The sequence below is a fragment of the Haliotis rufescens genome, unplaced genomic scaffold (genome assembly GCF_023055435.1).
Source record: "Haliotis rufescens isolate VD_foot unplaced genomic scaffold, xgHalRufe1.0.p SCAF_7, whole genome shotgun sequence".
In the NCBI taxonomy this organism is placed as follows: Eukaryota; Metazoa; Mollusca; class Gastropoda; order Lepetellida; family Haliotidae; genus Haliotis; species Haliotis rufescens.
This window is the reverse complement of record NW_025964361.1, coordinates 11,088,241-11,112,855: the sequence shown is the minus strand read 5'-3', so window position 1 is coordinate 11,112,855 and position 24,615 is coordinate 11,088,241. Positions and strand designations below refer to the sequence as shown.

Genomic DNA, 24,615 nt, shown 5'->3' with positions numbered 1-24,615 from the left:
TGGCCACCCAATTTTCATTTAGTCCACCAAAAATGTGGCCATCGATCTTCATTTACTCCACCAAAAATGTGGCCACCCAATTTTCATTTAGTCCACCAAAAATGTGGCCATCGATCTTCATTTAGTCCACCAACCGAATCTGCATTTAGTCAACTAACATAGTGACCACCGGATCTGCATTTAGTCCACCAACATTGTGACCACCGGATCTTCATTTAGTCAACTAACATTATGACCACCTACCTAATCTGCATTTAGTCAACTAACATTGAGACCAGAGGATCTTCAATTAGTCCACCAACATTGTGACCACCGGATCTTCATTTATTCAACCAGCATTGTCTTGTCTTGGACTAAGGTCAGTTGGGATTAACGCAGCTTTTACATTATTCCAGTTATATCACGGCGTGTCAGCTTAATGTGGGAGGAAAGCCTGAAGTAATGCAGGTCTCAGACGTTTACCACTTGGGTGAAACCCACAAGCACGGGTATGGTGCTGACAAACCTAGAAACATAATCGGGGCGAACCGGAATTCAAACCCACAATCATAGGTTTCTGGCGTTCCCAAGGGACACAACTCTGCACAGCGAATCGTGGCACCTTAGACAACTGGGCCACCCGTGCCCCTCTTGGTCTAAGGAGCAGCTGTATCTCTCCCTGTCAAGATAAAACTGCAGAAGATGATGGAACTGACACTCATTCCACTACAATTTTGAGTAAACAACAAAGAAAGAGCCTCCCACCCAAACACTCCCCTGCCTCATCTCACAGGTAATTAAGGAACACAAACATTTAACTCAACACTCAAAAAGTCCTCAGTCATTCTCTCCATCAAAAATCTAATTTCTTGATTCTATTTGAACAATGCCCCATACGACCTTAATATCTTGTGTCAAATCTCTTTTCACTCAGGATACAAAAACTCATCATCTCATTCATTTATCCCAATCAAAATTGTCCTCTTCCTGCCTGCCCTGCTCCTGTTTTAGACGACATGAATGAGTATTTATGCTGTACAGCTTAAGATGTGATGGTAGCCATTATTTCTGCCAAGAACCATATATATCAGTCTTAGCAATTCCCGCCTGCCTGACATGTATATTGATGGCTTGACCAAAAATACCAATGTGTTTTTAAGTTTGGCCTAAGTATGAGTGTGAGTGTGAGTGTGAGTGTGAGTGAGTGAGTTTAACGCCGCTTTTAACAGTATTCCAGTTATATCGTGGCATGTCAGCTTAATGTGGGAGGAGAGCCCGAAGTGATGCAGGTCTCAGACGATTACCACTTCGGTGAAACCCACAAGCAAGGGTATGGTGCTGACAAACCTAGAAACATAATTAGGGCGAACCGGGATTCGAACCCACAATCATAGGTTTCTGGCGTGCCCAAGGAACGCAACTCTGCACAGCGAATGGCGGCGCCTTAGACGACTGGGCCACCCGAGCCCCCGGCCTAAGTATGAGCTTACACTCATATAATCAATGACTATTTTCACTTTACATGTATACGTTTCAAGTGTTAGCTGCACCCCAGTCTGCAAAATGATCTGCTTTATCAAAACTTATCAACATTAGATGAATTACAGCTGAATGTGATTGGTGTGATTGAAGGTACAAGAAGCAATGCTGAACATCCAACGAAGTCATCCATACAATGCAGCTAGCTAGACATGAGGCGGCAGGTCAGAGAAGCCCACTATCGTCTTTCCTGTGGCAGGCCAGAGAGGAAGCCGATGACAATCAGTCTAACACTTATCAGGTTTCCTCTGAGTAGGTGCAGCACAGACTGCACACCTCTTAAAACTGTATATATATACCATAACCATGGCGCACAATAACAAACTTATACATACCATATATATTGCATGAATGTGGCCTTCTGGGAAGAAATAACACATTTAAATACCATATATGTATCATACTTGTGGCCTTCTGGTGGACAATAACACATTTATATATATACCATTATGTAGTGTGCATGTGGAGCCAATTTTTGCAGTTTTCCATCAATATCACAACACAGACATATAGACACCAAGATGGAATGGTCACAATGACTCTCATATTTCTCTATACATTTATGTATTACTCACTGAATAATTATTAAGGTAAATCAACATTATTGATGAAAGTGTTCAAAATGTATACAATGGATACAATCAGCTATTAACACAAACATTGGAGTCACATGGATGTTGCATGGCGAACTGGACCTATTGGCCTCTCACCGCCTGGTGATCAGTTTGCACTAATTAACAGGGACACTCAGATACACTGTACAAGCTTGTTTCTTCCTATTATTTCCTACACATATTACTACAGCCCGTGCCAAACAATTTTGAGCCTACCAGCCCGAACTTGCCTATCTATGTGAGTAGTTTCTTGTTCTATGGACATTTAGTACGGGGGAAAATATTGATTTTGCAATACATCAATTTAACAAAAATATAATGCAAATCGTGCAATATGTTGTGTTTGAATATTCAAAAGTGCTATAAGCCTCTGTGACCTGACTGATAGACTAACATCTAGTCTCTGAAATGAACATATTTTACAGAAATGACAAATTAATGTTTTAAAATATAATAAAAAGGAGCCAGGAGGCGATCTTCATTTATACTGCAGTGATCTAGACTTGCCAAATACTATAGGCTGTATTGGATACATTTGTTTCAGGGTAATTTGACAGACGACCTGGCTGAAGCACCCCTGCCATCCTACAGATGTCTTATTCAATGCTTTATTCCAATGGCTCTTCACTTGGAATAGTTTCATGATGGAGTGAGTGAATGAGTATGGTTTTACGCCGCTTTTAGCAATATTCCAGCAATATCACGGCGGGGAACACCAGAAATAGGAGTTTCATGATGGAAGAAGAAAGGTTTATCGTCAAAATAACTGAAGTAAAATAATCTGGATCACACAAACCAGAGGTTGATAGATGAGCATCATTCCATGTTGTCAAAACACACACGCAATCATCATAAACATGAGCCATATAATCCAGTGGTTGATAGCATGAGCATCAATCCATGTCATCAGACCACACTGGCATACAATGACTGTGACCAGTGGTTGATAGCATGAACATCCAGCCATGTCATCAGATCACACTGACATACAATGACTATGACCAGTGGTTGATAGCATGAACATCCATCCGTGTCATCAGATCACACTGACATACAATGACTATGACCAGTGATTGATAGCATGAACATCCATCCATGTCATCAGATCACACTGACATACAATGAATATGACCAGTGGTTGATAGCATGAACATCAATCCATGTCATCAGATCACACTGACATACAATGACTATGACCAGTGATTGATAACATGGGCATCAGTCCATGTCAAAACACACCAAAACAATCACCATAACCCTGGACCAGCAAAAACAGTGATTGATAGTATGAACATCAACCCATGTTGCCAGCACACACTGACACACAGGATGGAGAATTCCAGTATGAAAGCTCTGTCACAGCTGCTTGTAAACAAATGAAATCGCATACCCAAGGCAAACCATTGGTTGGTTCAATGAGCACCATTTCACATCATCAAAGCACACAGCCAACCTCACATTCAACCAAAGTCCCAAGAATGGGGAACCAGGGGAATGCTATAGGAATTATTTTCTAATCAAAACATCTGACCATGAGCTATTCTAAGCATCATAATTTCAGTTCGACCTGTCCTCTGATGTAAAACAGCTTGTAAAGGGACTAAATAGTTCTAAAGTCACACAAACATTGACCTAGAAGAGCAACCAGTGCATATCAACCAGCGAGTCTGTACTTCAAACATTGGCGCCACCTGCAGTGACAAGTTCCATGATATTCCAACTCCAAGCAGTGACAGGAACCATGGCCAAAGATCTGACCAATGGTGGTCAGTTGAATGTGCCTAGCCATGGGGAACACATGGGGCTTCAATTTACCTCCCACAAAGTGCCCCTCCCCAACATATGGCCAAGCTGCTTCTCCCTGTTTATCAATACTTTACACCAACCAAGGAAAATCATGGGGAAGGAACATCAGCAACACCGACTCTTCATCTTTCACAATACAGGGGGTGATTTAACTGGAGGTCCATTGGCCCGTGGCAGTTACATTTTCAAACTAACAGCGGAAGAAACTAACGTAGAGTAAAACCCATAAAAATGGCAAATTTCTACTAGTCCTTAAGATACCTTCACTTTTGTGCAATTTGGCAAGGACTACAGGACTAGTGCCAATCTCTAACACTGAAAGGGCTTGCAGGAACGTAAAGTAGGTGGCCTGCCTGCCTAGTAAATTTTTTTACCACTTCTATGTGTATATTTAAGTTTATAAAATTGGACACAGCTCGTGAGTTGTGTAATTTTGATGAGAAATATTTAGGGGGGATGGTGATGTCATGGTTAACTCAAAGAAATACAAATCAATCATCTCAGAATGACAACCGGCTGCCATTTTGTAATGTTTACAACACCAACTTTATTTGCTCATAAATCGCCATGAAACGAGGCCAATGGAAGCCAAGTGCACAAAAATGCATTTTTAGGGGTGTGGAGTTCAATGTCCTGAGACCCCTAGGTAACTCAGTCAGTTTCAGACGCTTCGGGAACTCATCATTTAGCATTTGTTTAGTAGTGGGCCAGTTAGTTTGATGAAGGGCCAGTAAATTTTAAATGGAGAAAGCCTTGCTGGCTACATAAAAGTGTTCTTAATTCTACCCTGGCAATAGTGTGTCAAGGAATGTTTTTGAAAACTATCAAAGTCAACCATGTAGAAATTGCACTAGTTCCTATATTACACACTATCACAATCTCACAGAATGTCAGTCCCCAGAGTGTAAGTGACGAGCAACAGTGATGTCTTATTGACATGCAAGTTGTAGCTGCAATAGCATGTAATTCATGCCTTTCCTCATGTTCCTCCTGTAAGGAGATTTCTTGACAGATACTTAACAAAGGTACATGTAAACACATAAGTAAACACTTGACTTATGAATAGTATTTAATATATGAACATTGGAATATAATGATACATGCCAAACTGTAGCATCCCCTTGTATGAACTTGTCATTTGGCATCTTTCACTAGAAATAGGTGCAGATTTATGGACTTTTATTAGTAGAGCTGACCCGTGAAGATCCAGGTCAGAATAGGTCTTCAGCAACCCATTCTTGCCATAAAAGGCGACTATGCTTGTCATAAGAGGCGACTAACAGGATCGGGCTCACCCACTTGGTTGATGTAAGTCATCATATCCCAATTGCGTGGATTGATGCTCATGACGTCAATCACTGGATTGTTTGATCCTGATTTGATTATTTACAGACTGCCCTCATATGGTTGGAATATAGGTAAGTGTGACGTTAAACAACAAACAAAAACAAATTAAGTAGAGCTTGAGCAGACAGGCTAGCTAAAATTATTATCCATTTTTGTAATGTATCAAACTCTGGGAAAGTAGAATTTTAAATGGTTAAAACGTGTGACCTAATTACATCTCATTGTGTACAGATAAGTTGCAAGGCCACTAACACAGAACCCGGACAGAACAATTTTGACAAGATAAACCATCTAGTATTTTCCCCATACTTAATGATGCCATCATAACACAAATTGACAAATGTTATCATTTCAAGCCGTGTTCCTTATTAATTGTTCTCCATGATCAGTAGTGAGTGAGTGAGTGAGTTTGGTTTTACGCCGCTTTTAGCAATATTCCAGCAATATCACGGTGGGGGACACCAGAAATGGGCTTCACACATTGTACCCATGTCGGGATTTGAACCCGGGTCTTCGGTGTGACGAGCGAACGCTTTAACCACTAGGCTACCCGACCGCCCCCATGATCAGTAGCATGGATGGACATCGGAAGTGCAGTGCTTAGCCCTAGATGATTGTTATAACTCATAGATGTATGAACAGTGGATGTAGTTGAATCGTGATAATATACTACTCAAAAAAGTTTAGGACCACCCGATTCTTTCATATTACTATAGAAAACTATAGTCAGGTTACCGCTACTGACACCTTGAAACAAACTTTAGTTGACAGAGAATGGATACCTATATCATAAATGCCATACTTTGACTTGTTAAAAGTCATATTTGTTATAGTTTGATGATTCTATGTCCACACGTAGTTCTCGCGATCACGTGCGAGGGAGCCTCGACGCATTCTTGTCAAACTGGTTCCATGTGAAAAATAATAACTGGCAATAGCAATCAGCTGCTTCACTTAGGGTTATAATTATTTTAAATATATTTAGTAAAAGCTGCAACTAAAATAACAAGATATTGGAACATATTATTCCTGATAAAAAAAATAGTTTCAGATAATTTTTTTGCTGATTCTTGCATTAAATTCCTGTAAAGTTATATCATTGGGTGTGTCTTGACCGAATCACCGGTAGATTCCAAGAAAACTTGTGTACAGCTGATTGCTGTTTCCGGCTTAGTTTACACAAGGTAATCTTAATCTGATGATAAGATAATCTTAATCCCTGGATGTAAAACAATGCCTAGCAGAATAAAAAATAAAATTTAAATGATTTTTCTTCTCTCTAATTTCAAATTTGTACTGACCAAGTTTCTCATCACCCATTCGTATACCGGAATTCGCTGAAGGAGTAGGGTGTAATTTTTTTTGGTGCATAATATTCAAATATATTTTTTTCAAAAATACTGAATCCGCTAGAGCATGCTAGAGGAGGGTGTGCATTATACTCGGGAGCGCACTTTACTCAAGAAAATACGATACATCCACTGTTCTTGCATCTATAACAATGAGCCAGGGCTCAGCACTTCACTTTCAATGTCCATCCATGCTTCCTGATCATGGAGAACAATTAATAATTAACACAGCTTCCCTCCACCAGAACATCGTTTCCTTAGACACAAACCAAACATGGTGGACAGCGAAATGTCAACCTGGCCATAAGGTAGCCATTATTCCCCCCACACAAGGGTAACTTTGTGTAATGGTGGTGATATGAGAACATTAAGTATAGAGTGACCCCAACTGCAGACACGGACTGAGAAGGAGCCTAGTTTGATATCGGTGAATATGGAGGAGAACTTGCTTCCCCTAATGATTGAGTATTGATCTCTTATACCACATGGGCTGGAGGCACTCAGTTCAGTAATTTGACAGATGGCCACCATCAAACAGGCGAAACCTTGGAGCTTGTGCCCACCTTCTAATATTTCACTTTCTGCTGACACATCAAATATGCAATCTTTGGACGGACAAAGAAACAGATAAATAGTCATTTAACCCATCTCTTCATAACCATTACAATAACACATAGTAAATGTTGTGTGTCAAAATTAATTTATACCTGACTGCTAGTTAGAATATACAAGGCTGTTGGAGCATTTAGCCCTGTAACAGAGGCCTGGGTTTATAACATGTTTAATATCAACAGTGATCAAGGCATTTTCCTACATAGAATCAAAATAAGTAGCAAGAGACCATCAGGAAAGACTACATTTGATAACAGCTTTTACTTCCCGAATAAACTAAGTCCTGCAACATTATCAGTGATAAAACACTTGAGCAAATATTATTGACACTTCTTCAGTTGGAAAATATTCCTTATGACCTGTATGATTCTAGCCAAGATTATTAGAAATCAATGACTTCGTAGTGGTACACACAGCTTGGACCTAGATTTTACCGAACTGTCAATAAACATCTTCACCTTTTATGCTCAAAGGGCATCAAGACTAGAGAGAGTGAGTTGGCTTTGAACAATATCCCAGTTATATCACGGCATGTCACCTTATGGGAGGAAAAAGCTAGGTGATGCAGGTCTCCGTTGTCTACTGCTTTGGTGAAACCAACAAGCACGGGTATGATGCCGACAAACCTAGAAACATAATCGGAGTGAACCTGATTCAAACCCACGACCATAGGTTTGGGCGTGTCCAAGGGACACAACTCTGTATAGCGAATTGCAGCGCTTTTACCAACTGGGCCACCTGTCCCCTTCTCACAAGATGAACAACCAATCATTTCAAGTTATATGATATCATGAAAAACATAAAGCTTCAGAAACGTATTCACCAAACAAAATAAATATTCAAAAGCCTCGTCATAAATATTCAGCAAGCAATATGTCCCACAGCCATGTACCAATGATGTAGACTACATCTACCAGCCTGTTGCATCAATGGCCCCATGTATCTGTGGAATGGCCCACAGGATGGTACTCAAGTGGAAACTAGTTGAGAGAATCAATACGCAATGACCTGAAACAAACCAAAACCACAAATGCCTCCTGAGAACCACTGCTGCATCTGAATTAGGTCAGAATTATCAAGTACTGTTATTGTCCCTGCAACAACACTACATCGATTACAAAGGAGATAACAGTAGCTGCCATACAAACTGAAATATTTAATTATGGCGAGTATGTTTTTTGGTCACAAGAAATAGGTCAGGAACAAAATATACATTACCTTGACTATGAATTATACAGAGAAAATCAGTGAACACACCAACAACTGCTATTGTCTATCCTGTTCTTTCTAAATTACATTTCAAAATTATTTAATAAAAAGGACAAAAGCTATTGGAGAAATGATTGGCCATCTCCTCAGGTTGATAACATTCATTATTACTTGTGTCTTTGGCATGATAATAACTGGTTAAAATCGAATGATGAAATACCTCAGTCGCAACCTCATAAAACAATTTGACATGTTGTTAACTAAATTGTAGGGGTCGAGACAAAGAATGCACATTCTTTGGATACAAATCTTTCCTGGAACATAAAAACATTCTTACAATGTTCTCTCTACAAGAATGTCATGTTTGTTACCACAAGAATGTTCAAGATGAGTTTTCTGATAATTCCCTTCCACAAGTTCCAGTCATAATAATAACAAATTGATCAGATGTGCCAACATGTGCCAAGTTCTCGACCCACAAAAAGTTACAGACACCATGAAGACACTCAATAAACTTGCAGTGCTCATTGTTCTAACTTCAAAACAAAGAATGCCAGAGATAAGAAGGTTCAATAAGACGTTTACCGATAACTCTCTCATCGTCAGTCTGCTGTGAGCCGATACACTCAAAATTGAAATTCTTCAAATCCTCAGCAAATGTCTTCTGGGCACGAGACAGATCTGGAAGAGAAAAACATTAGGAACATTAATATGACAACTGTATTGGGCGAGTAATTCAATAATGCCACCATTCTCTTGGGACACATTGTGATGGATTGGCTAGCTCCTCACACTCCGGTCCACAGTGACCATTAAAGTTGCCCGGGGTTCATGCTTGGCACCGATCATCGAGAACCTGGAAGTCAATGCTGCTGGTATGGGAACAGTACCATATACATATGGATGTATATAACAAGAACGTGACAGAGTCACATAGACACATCCTGGCATGGAATGTATCCATCAATTCATGAGAGAGGAGTAATTGCTGATTCTGAATGGCGAGTGAGTTGGATCTATATGAACATTAACTTCTGGTACTCATATATATTGGCCAAAATGATGTGCTGCTTACATTTGGTAAATGGTTGAGTGAGTGGTTGAGTGAGCGGTTGAATGAGTGAGTGGTGGAGGGGTTGAATGAGTGGTTGAGTGAGTGGTGAAGTGGTTAAGTGGAGAGGGTGAGGGGTTGGATGAGTGAGTGGTGGAATGAGTGTAGGAGTGAGTGGATGAGTGGTTGAGTGAGTGGTGGAGTGGTTGACTGAGCGGTTGAGTGGAGAGGGTGAGGGATTGGATGAGTGAATGGTTGAATGGTTGAATGAGTGAGTGGATGAGTGGTTGAATGAGTGAATGGATGAGTGGTTGTGCGAGTGGAGTGGTTGAGTGGAGTGATTGAGTGAGTGGTTGAATGAGTGGTTGAATGAGTGGTTGAGTTAGTGAGTTAGTGAGTGAGTGAGTGAGTGAGTGAGTGAGTGAGTGAGTGAGTGGTGTAGGTGTGAGACATGTACCAGTTGAGTGAAACCTTTGAGCACTGGAATGGTTCTGCATAGTGAATGTAGCACTTTCCACAATTGCAATGGCAAAGTGTTAGAATCCACAGAATGCTCTGCTATCAACATAATGGCTTCTAACTACTCCCAGTAAAGAAAACATAGCATCAAATCCAATCAGCATCCTTAAATCAATCAACTATCAACCAAACACAGCTACAATCATGACAATAGGCCTTTATTCCATATTTGATGAATATTGGTGTGTTTTTATCATCAACATTCTCACAGCTGTAGTGGGTGATTTCAATATTACTCCACTTGACAGTATATATTACAGATATGTGTGGGAGGAAAGTCAAAAGTCATAAGGGGTCTTAGACGATTTCCATTTAGTGAAACCCATGAACAGTGAGTGAGTGAGTGAGTGAGTGAGTGAGTGAGTGAGTGTGGATTTACGTTGCTTTTAGCAATATTCCAGCAATATCACGGCGGAAGACACCGTACACATTGTACTCATGTCGGGAATTGAACCCAGGTCTTCGACGTGACAAGCGAACGCTTTCACCACTAGGCTACCCGACCGCCCGACGAACATGCATACGTGTTGACAAACCTAGAAACATAGTCAGGGCGACTTGGGCGACTTGGGGGTTTGAACACCCGACCACACGATCATGGCATGCATATGGACATCCTCCCGAGGCAAGTGAGTTAACTGACTATGAAAGTCCAGTTTCCACCCTTGCCAAACTAGGCTGGTATTATGGAGTTATATTTTGGCTGGACTAACGAGTCTATGCATAGTCCAATCAAAATCGCACACCGAAATCGAAATCCGGTTCATAAAGTGTCATGCAGATTTCGCTCGACTGCAGGATTTGCAAAGCATGTGCACCGCTAACTTGTTGGCAGCAGATATTTTCTAAATCTTTTCATGTTTTTAATCAAGGTGCTCACATGATTTGATGCACTTCGCGATGTAAGACTCGTTTTATCACAATATAGATCTTGATTATCGATCAGATCGTCTTGCCTGGGCGCCACCGTTTTGTTTGAAGCAAATGCAAGTGGTACGAGAGGTGGAATCTGATTGGTCAATAGGAGAGGCATAGAAAGGACATAACTCGTAATAGCCACTGGTGCGCTACGATCGAGCCCAGGAATTCCAGCCTAGTTCGGCAAGGGTGGAAACTGGACTTTTAAAGTCAGTTAACTCTCTTGCCTTGGGAAGATGGCATATGGAAGGCAACTTAGGTTGATCGTCCATCCATGCAGGGAACTGAGCCTGGACCAGACAAACCAGTGTTTAAGTAGTGTGAGGAGAGATCCACACTGTCAACATGGTCAAGTTACTTACAGAACTGAGTACAAGTCACAATCAAAAGTCAGTGTGACCTCCCAACCATAGACTGTCTCTTAATAATCAGTCACATGATCTTTCTGTAAGTCAAACCATAGTCTTAAACTAAAGACCAGCATCTCCACTGTGGCCCAGCTGAGTGTGCACTTGAAGGTGAAATGGTATAAAAAACTTTGTATGACATCAACAAGGAAGTGAGAAACAGATGAGTTGAGGTTCTGGGCACAAACTGTTTGAAATTCTGTGAAATGATCATTTGTCACGTTCTCAAATTCTCAGTCCATCAAAAATGAAACACAGAGCAGAAAAATAACACAAACGTATGTAAATAATAATTGCCATCACACAATTCTGTGAATCTCTGGGACAATCAATGTCTTAGTAATCATGAAATTCATCACATTCTCTTTTTCAGATGCCACCAAAATTCCACGTTCACACTGTCACAATGATTGCCACATGGCTATGCCAGTTATCATGAATGTGATACTGATTATCAGTGAGTGTTTTCCCCAACCCTATTCTATTTTCACATTCAGTCAGCATGACCCATCTCACATAATACTCAACTGCTCCAGGTGTTGTGGCAGACAAGTTTCCTCGCTACCAATATAGAAACATTACATGACACTCTTACAGAAAGAAGCCTTCTACTACTTTTAATAGGGATAATCAGATATGTCATTCTATTTAAGTATACACATGACATATCATAAGAATTATTAGTATATCATGGTAAAATCAAAATACCCCAATTACAATAATAATATTATATTTACTCAGTGCTACAATTCAGACACATTTATTTCTTATAGTTGAGGAATTTACACATAAAACATCAAAATATGTTTGCAAGTACTGTCAATACATCACAGTGTTTGAAAATAAGAATAAAAGTCCTAAGCATGCTAAGTTAACCCTTATCTTAAAAATAGTAGTTTAACTTGTGATTCTTTCACATGTATAGTTAATACTGCATATGTACCGGTAATATTGCTAGTCCATCCTTTTCGACAGACCCACCCTGATTTAACTGGGTGGCTGGATTCAAACACCCCAGCAGAACACCTCAACATGCTCCTAGACCCATGGGGCCAGTCGGGTAGCCTAGTGGTTAAAGTGTTCACCCGTCACGCCGAATACCTGGGATCGATTCCCGACATGGGTACAATGTGTGAAGCCCAATTTTCTGGTGTCCACCGCCATGATATTGCTTAAAGTGGCGTAAAACCATACTCACTCAGTAACTCCTAGACCCAAGACTCTTCTAACTTACTTCCCTGCAGTTGGAACCAAGCAAACCTCTGTTGTTGACTACCAGATACTATTGTTTTAATTTCAGGTATTTTGGAGGTCATCACAAGGTTGCAAAGTCTAATCTTTCTAGTGACATGTGCTCATTAACCTAAGAATGGTCAATCATGAAAACTGAGAAAAAAAATCAAGAAATTGACCCCAGAAATTCCTATCCATCAGTAAACTTTAGTTTTCTGTCAGCACACAGAAGCTGCCAGTTGCCCTCTACACCAGCAGCGCGTACACCCATTAGGCCCTTCGACAAGTGCACTAGTGTCCATGTACAAGCCTGCTGTTACTTCACAGTGCTGTTGTACAGTCAACATTACATCACCAGGTGATCAGGCAATTATGAAAGGCGAAAACAACATAAAAGAAACCGCCATAAAGGCAACTGCCAGATGTTACATAAGACATTATACTGCTAGCTATATATACATACATAGTTCTCCTGTATTAGGTCATGAATGCATCAGCCAGTTCTCCTGTATTAGGTCATGAATGCATCGTCCAGTTCTCCTGTATTAGGTCATGAATGCATCCGCCAGTTCTCCTGTATTCATGGTATTAGGTCATGAATGCATCGGCCAGTTCTCCTGTATTAGGTCTGAATGCATCTGTTTGGTTGGTTTCATGCAAAGGATTAAAGTCAAAACTGTTAAATATCTGTCAAATAGATCAAAACTATTTGATATTACTACCGCGACTACTGGTTCTTGAGCATCAGTAGTATTCAAAAAGCCACCTGGATGTTTTTGAACCTGTTGAGTGAGACCAGATGAAGAGAGGTGAGGTGAAATGGGGTTTAACGTGGCGTTCAAGCTTATTGCACTCATATAGCACTCATATAACGATGTGCCTGCATGGCTGCTTGTACTATTCCAGACCATTGCCGGTTTTATAGTGCCAGCCCACTCATATACCATGCCACAGTTTAACATCAATACCCCACTCAGACATGGTATACTGAGCTGACTAGTGACTGGTCCTTATTTTGTTCCCTTCATGCTGAGCATTAGGTAGGATAAGAACAAGCACCATCTCTTAACCTTTGTATGATGCGGCCAGGAATCAACCCAGCGACCTTCCGCTCTCCGGGCTGACGCTCTATCCAGTAAACCATGTAGTCAGTCCCAGATACAAAGAAGCTTCAGGTACTACCAACAGGCATATCCAAAATGAATTCCAAGTCCAAAATGAATTCCAAGTCCAAAATGAGGTGCAGACAAGCTGGAAAGTCATTCAAAATCTAGTTGTTTTCTTCTCAATCTAGTAATCTTCCATAAACCATGAGCCTACAGTGAGCTGTGAACAAGTTGGATATGTCCAATGATGTCAATCACTGCCTCTAGATTTTCACTAGTCTTGGAATAATGTATGAGTGGCCATAGCTAACCCTTAATAAAGTATTTCAATGACGATATGCTTCTACTGTCAAGGTCATAGGTCTGAAGAGCCATTTTCTGCTGGCCGAAATGTTCCGCTCATCAAAGTTTTATCGTACTGTTGGATGTAAAGAAAAATGTCAAGTGTCAGGATTTAGTTAATGTCTTAACGCATAAACAGGGCTAATAAAGAGGAAAAGGCTACAAAAAATAGTTCCATGTCCTGTCTTTAAAAAAAAATACTACTACAGTAAACTACGGTTTCAACGAACTCAAAGGGACTACTAATCTTAGTTCGTTATAAGCGTGGTTCGTTATAAGCATATATACAGCATAACTACAGCAAATAGTCGGGACCAAAAAAGTAAGTTCGTTATATCCGTCAGTTCGTTATAAGCGTAGTTTACTGTAGTTGGATAAAAAACAATTTGCCTGCTAAAGGTTGTTTTTGTTTGTTGTTTGACGCCACACTCAGCAATATTCCAGCTATATCATGGTGATCAGTAAACGATCAAATCTGGACCAGACAATCCAGTGATTGATGTCGTGAGCATTGATCCTATCTACGCAATTGGGATACGATGACATGCATCAAGCAAGTCAGCGAGCCTGACCACCCAATCCTGTTAGTTGCCTTTACAGCAAGCATGGGTTACTGAAGACCTATTCTAACCTATGCTAACCCGGATCATCACAAGTTTCCTGCTGGAGGAACATAGTGGAAAACCCAAGATAAGAGCTGGCCATTGTCTTACATTAGATGAACCATGTCAACATGTAAGCATAAACAATAAATAACTTTTCAGAATAATTTTGACACGGAAAGAACCTGTCAAAATATTGACACAGAAAAAAACTTTCATCCAGGATGTTTCAGAAGTGACATCATAATTTCCATCCATCATTTTAGAATTTTTACACACCTCCCTCACATTTCAATGTGCTGAAGATCTCCATTCAGTTTTCAACAGCAAATAAGGTGTGAGGTGAAATTGGGTTTCACGTCGCGTCCAAGATTATTGCACTTATATAGCGACATGCATGCACGTGTGTGTGTGTGTGTGTGTGTGTGTGTGTGTGTGTGTGTGTGTGTGTGTGTGTGTGTGTGTGTGTGTGTGTGTGTGTGTGTGTGTGTGTGTCTGCTTGTACTAGACCGGACTGATGCCGATTTATAGTGCTAGCCCACTGAGATACAATGCCGCAGTTTAACATGAATACCCCTCAGACACAGTATACTGACTCCGAGGCGACCAGTCCTTGCTTTAACCCCTTAATGCCGAGCGCCAGACAGGGTAACAACAAGTACCATCTTTTAAAGTCTTTTGGTATGAATTTCCGCTCTCCGGGCGGACGCTCTACCACTAGACCACGGAGGCGGTCCCAACAGCAAATAAAGTCACAACATGTATAATCATGATAATGTAATGCAGCAGTAGAAACTAACAGGTTTGAACCACTAGTCCTTATAATGATAACATATTATATAGCAAAACCCTTAAAAAGGGCAAATTTCTACCAGTCCTTATGATACCTCAACTATTGGGCAGTTTGGCAAGGACTACAGGACTATTGCTAATTTCTAATGCTGTCATGTAACTTGGTCATACTAAGAGAACAATGTGGCGCCACTCACTGAAAGTGCAATGTTCATTTCGACATGATTTAAACTAAAATCTTTCCTTACAGTTCATTGAGCCAGTGAACCCTTTTCTAAAATGACTAATCATGAATTAACATGCTTGTACACGTGTAAGTACAGTCTGTGCTAAAATCCTTTGCCTCTACTTTACTTTGAGCAACGTTTCACTAGATTTTAGTCTTTCACAAATAGAATATTATTTGCTGATCTCATTACATTTTCCACGAATCGGGCTTCAGACAAGTGTTGTCACAGACTGTAAGTAAGTATAATTGTGCGATCGGCAATACAAAATTTACTTTAAACATTGTCAAGTATAACCCAAATATTTTTTATTTTAACAGTAGCATTAAACAATAAGTAAGTTGAAAATATCCGATCTATCTCTTAGAAAAAGGTCAATAATTCTAAAACATCCCCGTGGAGTTCCTTCATGTTTCTGTAGTCTTTGTACACCCATGCATGGTACCAGATTGGTTAATCATAGGGGTGACTATTGGTCTGGAAATCACTATTGCGATAACTATTGATATTGAAGGAAACTATTGCGATAACTATTGATATTGCAAGCAACTATTGCAATAAATATCAATAGTTTTCAGTGTATCATATCAGATGGATTTTAGGGTTGAATTAAACGTTGGAACTCAAGTTTCCTTTGTATATGATAACCACAACAACAAATAAAAAGTAAAGTTTGAGATATGACTGATTTGTTTTTTCTTTACCCTAATAATTTAAGAAAAAGAAACTTCCACATTACAATATGTACTTTACTACCACTCATGATCAAAAGAAAAACAAATTTGAACAGCATTGCATGTATTTTACTGATATGGTAAATACAATCGAAACCAATATGTTCCAATAAAATTTGTGAAATCCCTGAGAGTTCTACATCTTGACATATGCTGTGTAATTCTTGTCTGTGTCTTACAATACAAACAAACTTACACCACACCAGTCACTTGACCCTCTCGACTCTGAGTCAATAAGCCTAAAAAATGACATACCCACTGTAGTGCATGGAAACAAGAAACGAAAGCCACCATGTACTCATATCTTGTGGATCATGTTTGTGTTCATTGTATTACACATGCATGTGGTGTTAAAATCATGATGATAAAGTCGTATTGTGTTGTTTTCTGAAACTACTTACTTCTACTCACATGTAATAATTTTAAGTGGGAATAAATATATTTGGGCTATTAAATATACATTGTAACTCCTCTGGATCTTGTCTGTTGGGTCTATTTAAGCAATGAGTAGATATTTTTTCAAAATAAATTCTTTTAAAACCTCTGTTTAAGGTGACTAGTTGTTATGCATCTGTTCATGTTCTGCCTGAAATGTGTCACATGTCCCATAAGTTCACAACAATGACATACCGTATTTGACGTAATAAGCACCCCGCTCTATTATAAGCACCCATGTCAATATTTGCTAAAATTCTAAAGGGGTAAAAGACTGAGAGCGATCGTTTTCTGCATTTGCCAAACCACAAAATTTACGATCTTTCAATTCACTTTTTTCCCCAACAAAGTTATATTCTATTAAGCTCCCCCTATTTCTAATTTTGAGAATGCCCTGGGCATTTATTACGTTGAATATGGTATGCGTGATTGCATCAAAGTTACAATAGGCATTATTCACTGCAGTAGAGGTCATCTATGTGATAACTACCTTCAATCAGTAAATTAAGAGCTGTAAGCAAATACAGGTTCGCAAGCTGATAAGGCCCATTGCAGTGTTTCATGCCTAGTGTACACAGGCCAAAATTGATTGGAAAATGGTGAATTCATGTCCACATTTTCTACAGCTATGCAGCCAGTCTAGATTCCGGGTCAAGGCCAAGGGCTGATACCAGTATCATTATCTTTCATACTATGTTCATGATATTACAAACAGGGGTTTATCTAACATAGGATTGAAAACCAAGGGCCTGTTGCTGAAAAGTTTAGTAAAAAAACTTTCACGGAAAATAGTTCTGTTAAATTCATAATTCCAGTTGGGGAATTGTTGAACATTAACATTTGCTGTAGATCTGGGCTGTGTTCTTTCCAAAGTGACAATCATAACTTCTAAAAGTCACATACTTTAACATAGACTTATGACAATCGTAGCACTAAGATTGCTTTGTGGAGTGGCCCTGTAGACAAATATCGACCTCTGAATAGGCAAAGATAAAATCTCTAAACGTTAACATATTGTTAGTTCCACTTTTGAAATTTGTTTTGCAAGAGAGATTTTGGGAAATAAATTATTGATGCACAAGGGATTTTTCTAGACCTGCTCAAAGGACAATATTCGGCCCCAAGTCTGCAGCAAATGTAAAAAAAGATTCCCAATTTGGAATTAAACATTTCCCAATTCAAGTTACAATGTGTTAATGAATATAACTAATAACTACTTTTATGGTTTTGTAAATTGTAGAAGTACCCTGTCTTCACTTATAACAAGACCAACATTAGGAACTATCAAACTGCAATGAGGACAGTATTTATTACTTAACGTGCGACTGTGATTGATACTTGTACCAAGAAGTATAAAATCACGATCATCCGATGCATCGGTGTATCGTTCCACCACTAGTTATTTGTGTATTTTTTCAGCTGACTTCTAATTTGCATCTGGTCATGTGCAACCCCAAATGTGTAATATGCTGCATAAGCTCACATCGGCAATACACATGTCTAATAAACTATAAGAGAGACAGAGAGCATTAATATTGCAGTATTCATTGCAGTAAAGTTCACGTATGTGTGTGATGCCTGTATTTGATCAGTAAATACAGACCTGTAAAGAAATACAGTTACACAAGATGGGTAACATTGGGTAACATGGTTCATTTGTGTATTTTATGTAAATATGCAGCTTATCTGGACTGTCTATTGATAATGTACATAAACATCACTTCTTAAACATGTCAGATGTCAAAGATAATTTGAAGACAGACCACTTGACAACTTGTAAGATCTGAAGTGCTGAATTTTAGCATCAACATGATCAATGCCCCGTTTTTCATGGTATTTTATTGGGGGGTTTCACACACTAATTCCAAATAATTAAGTTTTCGTTGTGTTCACTGAAATTCCTGCATTCTGATTAGCTTAATTTGTCATGTGTTATTGCATTCAGAATGTAAATAAGTAAGCCACGCCCACCGAGGCGCACAACTTTTATTACTGCGGAATGTCGGGGAATCCCAATATTACAGTCGAGGGAATTCCCTTTCTGCTCACGCGTATCGTCATGCACAGGACATTTAGCGACTCTCATGCATATTCATTGTCCAAACTACCCTTTGAAACCGAAGGCCGAGAATGAATGAAACAGCAAACGTGCTGTCTCGCTCACCTGTTTTTTTCCTACTCGCCTCGGTTCAACTTTCATGTCTTCAGGTTTCATTTCTAACTAGAATTTTTCCAACTGTGTTTTACCGTAATCCGGAAGTAATGTTTGAATCTGGCGGTAACTGACCATGTTATTTGAAACAGCCGCCTTCTCCCCAACATATTTCTTCGGGTTCGTTACAGTCTGACTGTTGCAGTTCTTTTCGCCTCTTGCCTTAATTGACAGGTCCAATGAACACTGTTTTGATCATACTCTCCGTTGACTGGCTACTGACTGTGTACGCGTGTCAAATTATGTGCATAAATTAAACGATCACCTGATTCATGTCATGCCACAGTATTTATTCCTACATCTGGAATATGTATCAATCTCGTCATTTTTGTCTGTTTTGATATATACAACTGTTTTTGATTAAACTATTGTAGATAAAACATGTTTTATCTAGTCGAATTTAATTATAAGCATTGACTGTGTATGTTTTTCGGTTCATTGAGGTATGAATCGAAAAACTGATGCTTCTCGGATTCATACAGTTTGCACATAGGTTTTTCAAGTCATACCTCAATGAACCGAAAAAAATACACAGTCAATCCTTAAATGAATTTGAGGGATTGAAAGCATATCATATAAAATGTATACTATGCCTATTAAGGTGAGTGAGTGAGTGAGTGAAGGAGGGACAAAGGGAGGGGACCCTTGTTGAATCATCATTAATAATGCATAGAGTACAAAGAAAGACAACAAACTTCAAATAAAATTCGACCTGGTCACATAAAAGTGTGGCACTGTTAAAATTTTCTCTTCAACTAAGATCAATCATCATCCTGAATCTCCAAAACATGCCTACTTGCATAATTAATCAAACTACCAGGTCAGCATGACCCAGTACCTTCCTTGATGAAAGGAATTAGCAGATTAGTGAATCAACATTGCAGCATTACAAGGGTTTCCTCCATTAATCATATGTACCATCCTGACATCAACACAACACATCCATATGCCACACACAGTCAATACAGTCGTACATCTTGGATTGGGACAGTTGTCACACATATCACAATCATGCCTGTCTCATGCATACAGCCTGTATGAGATTACATCTATCTATATCCATTTCAACAATAACCGCAAATTGTGATATAGAAATATATTCAGGTTCAGATTTTTCATACTTAGTATTTGACCTTCAAAAAGAAACGAAAAATACGTCGAATTAGAAACCTTAACTGCAAAAAACTTCAGTTAAAGCAGGAAGTGACCAGGCCACGTCACAAGATGTGAACACTGTTGAGTAATGGTTAAAAGCATTTTCAGTAGGATTACCTTGTCATTATTACTAGGGGTATCACGATACACCTACTTCAAGTATCAGTGACGATACTTGAATCACAATATCATATATATCAAGAAATTAAATTTGTGTCGATGTTTGCGTCAAATTCCACATATTCAATGTGTCCCTGGCAACATGAGGTCAGGCCATCAGCAGGTGTGTGTTGAAATCACATTATTGGGTAATCTGAGATCGTTCTAATAGTATTATGTAATCAGATTTAGTATTTTGTTTGGTGATAGGTAAAGCCAGCTAGAGTAGAGGTCAGGCCAGGTTATTGCAAAACATTGTTTATATTTCCTTTTGAAAATCCATACGGAACTAAAATCAAATTTGATACATTGGTTGGTGTATTGTATATTGTATCATCACTTGTAGACTCACCATGCATTATTATTCATCAGACAATTGTGACACCCTTAGTAACATGAGTAACGGTAATAATTGGAATAATGGTATGAACAATGAGTTGAAGACCATGAGTGCCATTAATTTGTCATACTATCATGGAGTATAGTGTAGATCAATAGGTAAGGTTAAATTGGGTTTAACCTAGCGTTCAAGAGTGTGCACTTATACAGCAACATGCATGCCTCTGTGGTGTGGTGTGGTGTGGTGTGGTGTGGCGTGGTGGCGTGGCGTGGCGTGGCGTGGCGTGGCTTGGCGTGGCGTGGCGTGGCGTGGCGTGTGTTTTGTCATAGTGCTAGCCCACTGGCATACAATGCTGCTCAAACAAAGTATACTGACTCCGGGGCAACCTGACTCCGGGGCAACCCCCTAATGCCCAGTGCCAGAAAGGGTAACAACAAGTACCATCTTTTATGTGTATGACACGGACAAGATCGAACCACTGATGTCCCGCTGCCAAGTCAGATGCTCTATCCACTAGACCATGGTTGAGGTCACAAAGGTCAATAAATTATTTAGACTAATACTAGCTTGGTCATGTTAAAGAGGCAAATCATATCATAACATGCATTAAATATGTACATCAGCTCCATTTCCATGATTTGAAAGCAGGTTGAAAGTGACATTTGCTGCCAAATATTTGAGAAATACAATGGCTTCAAAACTATTCCTACTGTCCCCATTAATGATGTGGTAAATAGAGCATGTAGGCCACACAATTTGATTGATAACACACACCGCTGAACCAAAGCCACACATCACAAACCTTGAAAATATATGAAAGAAAAGGTAACAGATGTTTTTGCCATGTTTACAGTTAGGCCATCACAGATTAATTATTGGATTTTCATTCCCATCTGCGGCAGTGCCTCACATCATTTTACTGCCCACAAACCATTTGCGAACTAAAAATGTAAATAATAGCTATACATATTCCCTTTATTCCTTACGTGAAGAAATACACCTATACCTAAGCCTACCAAAGAGTTATGCTTAATCTGAATCACATCTGTCAACAGTCAAACTACACAAACTGCTACACCAAATTGTTTCCCCCAAAACACAGTATATATACTCCTGAACATTTGCTAAGGACTACACCTTTGACAAAGATGACTATTTTGGTCCTGAGCACACACACTTTCACACACAGCCTCACATTTTTATAAATTTCAAATAAAATCTGATAATACATCTAAAGTGGCCTTGTGTTTGCATTCTACATGGCTGAGTGTGTAAAAACTAGTTCAGCTCAGCAGCATTAATTCCTTGATTAATACTATCTACTGGAATCAAAAGAGGTCAACTGGTTCTCAAATGATCCTGATGGAAAGTCTGGAGAGTGATGGAAACTCAGTCATAAATTCTTATAAGATACATATTCAACAACTTGTCAATTAATTGTCACAATGCCAGTATTGTATAATAACAATGTATGAGCATCATAAGTATCTTTTATTATGAATTATCATTATTATATTCTTGAAAGAAGGAACTAGTTATTACCAAACAAGGACTTTCACTTTCAGTATCTTTGACACTTAACGTATTTTCAGTTTTCTTTTCCTTTCAACAGGATTGGTTCCTGATCATGATCATGAAACCTTATCATGTGCTCAACAAGGAAACATAACATTGAGAACAATAGCTAAATACTCCACACAAAAACTTTGAAAGGTCACGTTATCATGGTTATTGTGAGAATGATAAAACTATGAGTTGGTAACTTAATGACAAAAGTTTGAGACATTGAATCCTGTTTCATACCATATTATTAACAAAACATATAAAATGTTGTCTTCATATTCCGAATAAGCAAGTCTCACATCTGCACACACTTACAACACCGTCCCATACACAAAGATAGTCAAATGCAAAAGTTCCTTAAATAAAAAAGCAGCATATATTTTCACATATACACAAATAATGACCAGCATGAACAGAACCACATTTGTTACAACTTTGGTGTAATGTGAGCACAATCCTCTTAAATCATGTAGATACTGACTTAATATTCCTACTAAAATGGTTCACTCCATCCAAACATCAATACTAACTTTGATAAGCCTACTCCCATCACATTGCACAGTAGAACTGATAATATTCATAAGCAATGATGACACAGAAACAATATTATTAAAATCATTAATGTGCTATTTAAGTTCTCTCAAGGTGGCACATAGTCATATTCCACCCTTTAATATCTCGTCTACCAGTTCACACGCATGATATTGTGATAGTGATCATGGCATTGACAATGAGTCGATGAATGACATCAGATGATCTGTGCCATGTGAGCTCGTGGAGAGGACACTGTCAGCGCGGGATCTTCGCCCATATTACTGGCTCGTAACTGTAAATAACATCATTGCAATATTATCTGTGCACTGTGGTATGCTATGAACTAGTGCATTCAATAATTGCATACAAATATACTTACTTTTGGCAGCATCGAACACTTGTTTACCATGAGATATTAGACTTTTAATTCCTTTACTTGTACTTTCAAGCTCCCTTTCATGTTCGTGAAGTTTTTCCCTAAAATAGGGACTGTCTGCTAGACAGTCAGCAAACTCGAGGGGCTGCAGACCCATCTAACCGGACAGCAGAACACAGTATTCCATAGAATAGTTTAAAAATTGCTCCATCACCTACTCACAAGTAGGAAGCATCGTTCTGCGGTTCTAAATATGGAGGCGCTAAACAACTTTCTGAACAACTATTAACAACTAGTTAATCACATGACAAGTGATTACATATTTTGGTCCTTGGGCATCATGTGAATATTTTTTATATTGGTTACATTTGTTATAAACGATTTATAAATATGTTTTAATAATAACTGCTTGAGTATGTAGCCTTTACGTTGAGATTTCCGCGAGATGCTTCTCATCGAACTAGTCGTAGAGCAAGTACTCTTTTGACGCATGCGTGAATAACTAAAGTTTCACGAATCGGAGTGCATTTACCGAACAATGCCGTACAGTAGCATAATACCAAGGAACGGCACCCGGTTAATTAGGTTACACTGGTACCCGTTTCCAGACTGGGTAAAGCAGCTGTGATTAGTGCGAAGTGTGAAAATGACACATTGGGCGTGTGTAATTAGGCTAATAACTTCAAGATTGTATATACACCATAAAACGATGTGCGTGGTATTTTATACACACCTTGAATCCAGCTTTAGCGCTACTGTGGATGTTAGTCGGCCCGAGCTAATACCAGCAGTTACAATCCGAATTTGTAAGGTATAAATGTATGAACGAAAATGTCGAAAAGCAGCAAACATAATTAGTACTGGCATTTTCAGTCGATTAAATCAGATATTCTTTGTAATAATGCATTCAAGCAGTTTAAAAAACAAACAAACTATAAAATACAAACTATAATATCATGGATAGTATAGCCAAATACACAAAAGGATTGCACTAATTATAAGTAGAGTCACTATCTCTACACCATGCCCTCATTATATCCCCAAAGTTAACTTTTTGGGACACATCCGGTCTTCAGCAACCCATATGCTTGCCGTAAAAAGGCGACTATGCTTGTAAGAGGCGACTAACGGGATCGGGTGGTCAGGCTCGCTGACTTGGTTGATTCATGTCATCCATCCCAATTGTGTGGATCGATGCTCATTATATGTATCCCTGGATTGTCTGGTCCAGACTCGATTATTTACAGACCGCCGCCATATGGCTTGAATATTGCTGAGTGCGGCGTTAAACAACAAAACAATTTTGGGACACCACATGCAAATTGTCCACATGAATAAGATCGTCCTTTCTGTAATGTGACCAGAGACCATATAACAGACTCTATTATATGGTCTCTTATTGTGACAGACAACGTTTTTTTTTTTTAGTTTCCGTGTTTCCACGGGTACCAGACA

General features: G+C 39.1%; 1 protein-coding gene across 7 annotated transcripts in view; it reads right to left on the bottom strand.

Moving 5' to 3' along the window:
- Positions 1-23,417, bottom strand: part of LOC124127845 (rho GTPase-activating protein 26-like) — an 87,389-nt gene extending 63,972 nt beyond the window's left edge. For all 7 annotated transcript variants that reach the window (XM_048387812.1, XM_048387813.1, XM_048387811.1 and 4 more), the window contains exons 1-2: positions 23,164-23,417; positions 9,041-9,136 (exon numbers count right to left, since the gene is read on the bottom strand). In XM_048387812.1, coding sequence (XP_048243769.1) covers positions 9,041-9,136; positions 23,164-23,317 — 250 coding nt within the window. In that variant the 5' untranslated portion in view covers positions 23,318-23,417. The remainder of the gene's footprint in view (positions 1-9,040; positions 9,137-23,163) is intronic.
- Positions 23,418-24,615: the final 1,198 nt, after the last annotated feature.